At 63.5% G+C, this 7,764-nt stretch overlaps 1 protein-coding gene across 4 annotated transcripts; it reads right to left on the reverse strand.

Moving 5' to 3' along the window:
* Positions 1 to 2,014: 2,014 nt before the first annotated feature.
* Positions 2,015 to 7,764, reverse strand: FUT7 (fucosyltransferase 7). Of its 4 annotated transcripts, none has more exons than XM_033123871.1 (3): positions 5,039 to 7,764; positions 3,769 to 3,854; positions 2,015 to 3,676 (listed from the first exon to the last, which is right to left on the reverse strand). In XM_033123871.1, the coding sequence occupies exons 2-3, from the start codon at positions 3,779 to 3,781 to the stop codon at positions 2,661 to 2,663; spliced, it is 1,029 nt and encodes a 342-aa protein (XP_032979762.1). In that variant the 5' UTR covers positions 3,782 to 3,854; positions 5,039 to 7,764; the 3' UTR covers positions 2,015 to 2,660. The 4 variants fall into 4 exon arrangements, with proteins under 4 accessions (XP_032979762.1, XP_032979760.1, XP_032979761.1 ...); XM_033123869.1 differs by lacking the exon at positions 5,039 to 7,764 and adding an exon at positions 4,325 to 4,452; XM_033123870.1 differs by lacking the exon at positions 5,039 to 7,764 and adding an exon at positions 4,088 to 4,266.

The following is a 7,764-nucleotide window of genomic DNA, read 5'->3' on the forward strand; positions in this document are numbered from 1 at the left end:
CCGCGCGGGGGGCGGGGTCTCGGCGCCGGGACCGGCTGCACGCTGGCTCCGCCCCGGCGGCCGCAGCAACAGCCACTCGCGCCTGCTCCCCGCCCGCACCGCCCCGGCTTAAAGGCGCCGCGCTACGTCCGACGCCCCGCCCCCGGCCCGCGAACCCCGCCCGGAACCCCACCCGCCCCGCCCCGGCCCCGGCGGATCCTGGAGCTCTAGCCCTCCACCGGAGGCTTCCTGGTCACCCCCATCTCGCCAGGCGTTGAAGTGATGTGCCCAAGAGCCCACATCTAAACCCAGACCCCCGACTCACCCCTTCCAGGGTGCTTTTGTCCCAGGGTCACCAGGCCTGAGCGCAGCCCTCACCCCATTGGAATCCTGCCGTAGAGGCGCCCCAAGGTGGTTACTGGCCCCGAGGGCTCCCTGAGGGAATGCTGCGGGAGGTTCGGCTCCTACCAGGTCACCACCTCCGCCCACCTCTCTCTCAGTAGTGGTGGCAGGAATTTCATCTGGACATAAGAGCCAGGTCCCAGACCCTGTGAGCTGGAAGGGCAGCCGCCACACTTGGCTCTTCTGGGAAGATCTTAGCCCTGGCTGGACATCCCACCTGTGCAGCGCGGCCACTGCCCTCAAGGCTCCGAGTCAACATTCCGCCCACCTGGAAGCTTCCTGCCCTGCGCCCCTTAACGGGGTGGGGCTGGTGAAAGGGGCTGCAGGTGGCCTGTATCACATCTGTAAGAGTTTCCTGTGCCCCTTGTGAATGAGCCGCTTGGTAAACCACATGGCAGGGTGGGACTGGCTGGGCTCTGCCGGGGCTGCGCTCTCTGTGCATCAGGAGGAGGGGAAGGGACCTGCTGGCCGCCCAGCTGCACCCTGGGCAGGCAGGGTGCTTGGGGAGACTGAGGCTGCCTCCTCTGTGTGTGGCTCATTTTTCTCCCCATATCCGAGGGCGAGTCTGGCCCGTGCACAGGGAGTTTGGAGTCGAGTGAATTCCGCAGAGGTGATTTGGTGCCTCCTAGAGCGAGGCTGCTGCTGGCCCCCCGGGAGGCGCGGCCTTAGTGGGATGGGGAGGTTGCAGAGTGGATTCCGAGGTGGCCAACAGAGGGCAGCAGAGGGCTGGCCGGCCCCTTGCACTAACAGGGTGGCTCTCATACCTCCTCCCAGCCTGTTTCCCCACTTGTGAATAGGAGCGGTTGGAAGTATGATGTCCAGTGTCTGGGGTGCACCCTTGAGGGCCGCAGCTCCCCTCCTTTCTTTGAAGTGGGAGGAGGGGTGGCCTGGGCAGGTAAGCAGGGCACAATTGCCCACCCACCCTACCATGCAGCAGCAGTTCATTTCCTTCTCGGTCAGCACCAGTATGTGGGGCTAGGTCAGGGCCGGAAGTCACTGGTAGGCCTTTCCCACAAGCCACTGCCAAGAGGGAAGGCAGCTTCCTGCCTCCACCTGCTGCCCACCCCCACATAGGGCAGGGACAAGTCCCAAGCTCCTGTCACATGTGCTCAGCATTTTGGGGCCCCTGTCAGCAACCCCCAGAGACTCACCACCAGCCTTTCTTCTTGCCCCACAGGCCGCCGACCACAAGGGGTTTCCTGGCAGCAGCACCCTCCTCAGTGCCCCCTCACTACCCACACTGCCACCCGCCACCCGTCAGAAGGAGCCCCACGTCACAAAGCGTTGACCTAGACTGAGAATGAAATCCCAGGGCCTTCAGGATGGGGCACGTTCGACCTCCCAGCCAGGTTTCTGACCTTGCAGCCTGCTGTCCACCCCCTCGGGGAAGGCTCAGGGAAGGCTCTCTGATGCAGTGCGATTTAGTGGAGGGGGGAGTGGGCCGAGCAGTGCGGGGGAGGGCATCTCAGGCAGATGAAGTACAAGGCCCTGAGGTGGAGCAGGCAGGTCCCATCAGAACAAGAAGGCCAGTGTTGCCAGGAAGGCAGGAGAATGAAATGGCAGTGGGCGGGGGAGAGGAAGGGGGCGCGGATATGTGAAGCCCTGTGCCTGGCAGACTTGACACATGCCACTCTTGTCCTTTGTTTTTTTTATTGATTAATGGCCCCTCCCCGAGTGGGCTGCAGGCTGCAAAAAGCCCAGAACCACCTGGCTCGCTCAGGCCAGTGCCCCACCCTACACAGGTCCACATACTGGGGATCCAGAATTGTGAGCGGGGCACACAACGTGCCTGCACATCCTGGGGACCTTGGGTACAGAGGAGGTTCAGGGGATCCAGGTTTCATCCCCACAAACCACAGGGTGACGTGTCTTCAGCCCCAGGGGCCCTGGCTCTAGCCTGTCTCAGCCCACATCATCACATGCCCACGTCAAGGGTTGAGCTTTGACCCACCCAAGATTTGATCTTGGTGGGGAGGGAGGGCCTCAGCAGCCTCTGGTCTTCAATGAGCCTCAGAAACATGCACCTCCACGAACTCCCTCCCTGCTCTCACTTCTGCCCCCGAATGCCTGCTCCAGTGCCCACCAGCCTCTTCCTCTAGGCAGCTTGCCCAGACCTGCCCACTCCTCCCGCATCCTTGCTCACTGGCCTCCCACCCCAGCCTCCACATTAGCATGATGGTTTCCTGGGGGGCCGGATGCCTGGTGGTTTGATTTCAACACCCAGCTGTCCACCCACACTGCCTGCTCCCAGTCGGCCTTGCCTCCTCTGCCCGCAGAGTTCAGGCCTGGAACCAGCCTTGGAGGTCCTGGTAGACCTGGTCCCGGGGGAGGTGGGGGTAGCGGGCACAGATGGCACAGAAGCGCTCCCGCCAGTCACCTAAGAGCCGCACGCGGAGCCGGTGTCGCCAGGCAAGGTAGCGCCGATACTGACTCTCGTTCATGCCAGTGAGGAAGGCAGCCAGCTCTCGCGCCGAGCCGAAGTCATCCACATGCACGAAGGCGTCAGGCGGTGCGAAGGCCTCGTAGGTGGCCCTGGGGGGCCCCAGCACCACGGGCACGGCGCCGGCTGCCAGTGCGTTGCGCCAGAACTTCTCAGTGATGTAGTCTGGGTGCTGAGAGTTCTCAAAGGCCAGGTAGAAGAGGTAGCGGGCCACGGTGGGCAGCAGGCAGTCGCTGCACAGTGGCCGCCTGTTGGCCCGGCCAAACACGTCCACCGGCAGGTGAGGCGCCAGCTGCTGGTACAGCTGCACACGCCGCTGCCGCGTCTGGAAGTTGCTGACCACCCAGGCAGCCACTCCGTTCTTGGCTGGTAGCGGTGGTGCAGGCCCTTCGCGGGGCTCCAGGCAGCCGTAGGGCACGAAGATGTCTGAGTCACGGCGGTAGCTGAGCACCCAGTTGAAGATACCCTGGAGACGGCCAAGGCCGCGAGTGTGGCTGGGCGACTCCATGGAGGCCCACACCCAGGGCTGCCCATGTGGCCGCTCCGCCAGGGGCAGGCGGGCCCCCCGGGCCTGCAGCTCGCGATGGTGGAAAACCACGGCATCCGCGCTGGCCAGCAGGCTGCGGTTGGTGCTCAGGTGGCAGTGGGTCACGCCGTAGCTGCTGCAGGTGTTGCTGGGCAGCTCTGGGGGCCGGTTGGCAAAGGGCCAGTGCCAGATGAGGATGGTGAGTGTGGGCTGGGGTGCCGGGATTGCTCCAGGGGCCCAGCGGAGTAGCCACAGCAGCCAGAGGACTGTGAGCAGGACCACCCCGGCCAGGCCCCCCAGGGCTCGAAGCTTCTGGATGGAGACACGCCCTATGCAGGACACAGTAAGAGAGGCTGTCTCCCCGGGGCTCACCCACAGCCCATCCTCCCAGCCTGAGCCACCCTGAATTCCAGATACTCACCGGCATTATTCATCTACAGCTCCCAGAATCAGTCACCCAAGAAGCCCCACGCTTTCAAATCACGGCAGCCACCAGGCAGAGGTGCCCTGAAATCACAGTTGCGCGTTGTACCCAGCCCCACCTGGAGGCACAGTCCTTTTATCTGCCCACAATGAGGGAAACAGGGGTACCTTCCCGCCCCCGCCCCGCCCCTGCCCCCGCCCTGGAGGCCTTTGGCATGTACCACCACCCTTGCTCCGCCTCCCTCTAGTCCTTTGGCTGCTGGGGGAGGGAGTTACAAGAGGGGCGCCAAGGCTGGGCCCACTTCCATGCCCCCTACCCCTGCTGGCCTCTGGGCAGGCATAGGAGACAGGAGGGCGAGAGGGCCTTCTGGACCTCAGGGAAAGGGACGCCATCCTGGCTGGAGGCAGCCCCTCCCCAGAGGGCTCCCCGACATTCAGGACCCAGACCTAGGGCCCTGGAAAGCAAACATGCTTCCCTTGGACGCCGTACCACACCGAGCTGCAGGCTGGTGCCTCCCCCTGCCCCTGTGGCGTCACCCACTTCCCCTGCTCACCGCCTGTCCGCTCGCCTGTCACCTCCTCCATCGGCTCCCAGCCCTTGGTGCTGCAGATGTGCTGTGCTCAGCTCTTTGCCAGGAGGCTGAGCTTTCTCCCATTGCTTCTAACTGGGCCACCCCACCCCACCCCACCCCTGCCCCTCTAGGACACCATGTCCCAGAACCCAGATTCCCGGGGTCCTAGGAGTGTCTGTCCAGACGAGGCTCCGGCACATGTCCCCAGCGAGCAGCTGCAGGGCCTTCTTTCCCTGTCTCAGGCCACATGTCCATACAAGTCCCAGGCTGGGCGTAGGCCCGGGGTCCTGGCCAGGCTGGGAAGAGCTGTTGATGAGCAGGACCGTGAGGTGGGAGGGCTGCCCTTGGGGGCTCCAGGTCTCTTCCTCCAGGCCCCACAGCCCAGGATGAGGGTGGCGGCAGGGAGGGGGCTTTCCAAGCTGGAAAGGGAAGGAGTCGCTGTGTCCCTGACGCGGGCGGGCAGGGGGCTGGCGCACGCTCCAGGAAAAGGAAGGCTAAAGTCCAGAGTCCCTCTCCTCCCCCACCCTCCGGCCAACCTGCAGGCCAGGGCCTAGAGGTCCAGTTCCTTCCCCTTTTGATCTGGTTTCGCTGAATTGGAGATGTGGCCAACTAGCACTTCCCTTATCTCCGGCCTGCACCCCACTCTCAGCCAAGGTGGTGCTTCCTTCGCTTCCTTCGCCCCAGCCGGACTCTTACTTGGTCCTGGATATGGCAGGGCAATTCCCAGCCTTCCTGCTCAGCGTCAGGGAGGTCTCAGGTCGGTCAGGTTCTTGGAGGCTATGGGCCGGATGTCGTAACAGGAACAGCAACCAGAAACCGTTAGCCAGGTCTGCCACCTGTGCCATCCTGTGGGTCTCCCTGTGGCCTGCCATCCCTACCCTGCTCCCCTCAGGGATGCTGGCCTTCTCCGGCTCCTGCCCCCCAGTGGGAACCAGATTGCCATCAGGGCAGGAACCGGGGAGCTGACAGCAGGCCCCTGGGGGACACAGAGGCAAGTCCAGGAGAGGGGGCAGTTTGGCCCCTCTGAGGCTCCCCACCCCCTGCAAAACCTCCGAGCTGCGGTGGGGCCTTGTGCAATACGGAAGGAGGGGAGGGAGGGCTGTGGGATCTGTTGGAAACCATCTGGCAGACCCAAGGTGTGGAAGCAACAGCCAGGCCTGGATCCCACTGGCCATCATCAGGGCCTGACAAGAGTGGGTGACTGTCACCAGCCCCCAACCCTTCCAGCCCCAATGTTTGGGGAGATGACCACAGTGGCACTGGGTCTTTGGTCCCACCCTGGCATCTCTTTCCTGGCAGGGGGGTCCCAGAGAAGCCACAGCCTGCTTCGGGCCTCACTTCAGCCCACCTCCTCCTCTCTGTCCCTATGGCGGACACCCAGCAGACGGTGGGGGTACGCAGGAAGGAGCTGATCCTGCTGCAGCCTGTTAGCGACCTGGCTTCTGGCTGCCAGCACCTCTGCTCTTCCTGTTTGCACTGCCAGGCTGGCCTGGGCCCCTGCCAGAGGCCTCACCCACACCCACCGCTTGCTCCCTTCCTGGGTGGATTCGAAGGAGTCTCCCCACCTCCGCCCTAGCTCGGTGGCTCCCCCAGCACAGCCCACCAGCTCGTGTTGGCAGCCACAGGGCCCCAGCTGTGAGAACCTGCTGGCTGGGAAATGGGGCTCTGAGGTTTGGCCCAGAAATGGGTCAGAATGAGAGGCTCTTGGAGGAAAGAAGGTGAGAGAACATGAGTCAAAGGAAAAGTCGGGGGCCTTATCCTGCCATCTCCTCCCAGGCCTTGTGACTCAGTGGGACGCAGGCGGGCACCCAAGTCCAGCTCCACAGCCCGTGAGCATCTCAGAATTAGGAACCCTCTGTCACTCCCGTAGCTGAGCCCTTGGGCCTGCTCCAGGCCAGCCTCCCAATGGGCACCAATTAAAACCAAAACCAGGGGCTGTGCAGGGCCAGAGGGCAGGTGGCTAGCCTCCCGACCACTGGCCCCTGCAGATGACAGCACCTTGGGCAGCAGGAGGGAGGCCACCGAGCCCCAGACCAAGGGGCGCCTCAGGGAGAGAGGGCCAGAACCTAGCTGCCCACCTGCCCACTCCAAGGGTTGGCCTAAGCAGGGCAGAGCCCAGACACGAGACCCAAAGGCCGCCTGGTGGTGGTGCTCCAGAGCCACCTGGCTGCCAGGGGGTGAAGGCAGCAGAGGGAGCCAGAGCGCAATTTATTCTCAACGAGAGGGTGGGGATAGCAGTTCAGGGTATTCCTTTGGGAAGATGGGTGCACAGAAGCTGGCAGGTGGCCAGGGGGCCCCCAGGTTGGGACGCAGTCAAGGGAGCAGTAGTAGGGTAGTGTTGGGAGCTAGCTGAAGCAGACAGTAGGAGGGGCGGTGAGTTGGACTGCCTCCAGGGCACAGGCACGCCTGCAGCCAGCGAGCCGCCCTCTCTCACTCCTTTCTCCTCCTGCCCAGGCTGGGGGCACACCCACATCTGGTCCAGGAGGGGCTCCAGAATCTGCTGGCAGCCCCTCCAGGGACCTACACACCATTCCCACATTTAACTCACCCCTTCTGTTCTGCACTGAGACCCAAGACCCACTCCTCTGTGCTGTACACCTGGGAGACTCAGGATCAGACTTGCCCAGGATTGGGGTCTCCAGAGACCCTATGAAGCCAGGGCCTCCCCTGGCCCTAAGCCCCACACTTAGAGAAAGAGGGTTGTAGGAATTCGGACAAAAGCAGGGGCTGGCTCTGTCTGAGCAAGCTTGGGGCCAACAGAAACCCTGAAAGCCAGGTGGGCAGCAGGGTGCTGAGCTGCTCAGGGCACTGTGCCAGGTAAGTGAGCTAAGGGAGGCCCCACTCCCCAGACAATCCCAGTCCCCTGCCCTCCCTTCCTTGACCCAGGCCTGCTGGCTCCCCTCTCACTGCAGCTGCCACTGGAAGGGGGGGCCCTTTTCACTGGGGCCCTGGGGAATAGAAACAGGGCGTCCAGGGACAGGCTAGGGACTCCCGAGAAGGTAGAAAAGAGGGTACACCGGTGATCACTTTCCGCCCCAGTCAGGCCAGCAGGAGGTTGGAAAGGCTATTGTCAGGATCCCAGGGACTGAGCCCAGAGCTCCAGGGGAACCTCCTGGCCCTGGGTCTGCAGGGTCCAGCGAGGTAGACTGGCCTGGACCAGACCCCGCTGGGTGCCAGGCCACCTTTGCCCACGAGCAAGGACTTCGTGTCTTTGCACCTGTTTTCTCCGTGGCTGTCTCCGGAGAATGGCTCGGATGAAATGACAGTGCATGTGTGACGCTCATCAGCCTGCCCTCATCTCACACAGGTTCCCAGCTGCCTGCACCCACCCCCTTCCACCTCATGCACCCGTGTACAAAGGGAGACAGGCTCCCAGCAGACGGCCAGCCCAAGGCCACAGAGCAGGAGTCCAGGCAGGCAGG

The sequence above is a fragment of the Rhinolophus ferrumequinum genome, chromosome 12 (assembly GCF_004115265.2).
Source record: "Rhinolophus ferrumequinum isolate MPI-CBG mRhiFer1 chromosome 12, mRhiFer1_v1.p, whole genome shotgun sequence".
NCBI classification, from domain to species: Eukaryota; Metazoa; Chordata; class Mammalia; order Chiroptera; family Rhinolophidae; genus Rhinolophus; species Rhinolophus ferrumequinum.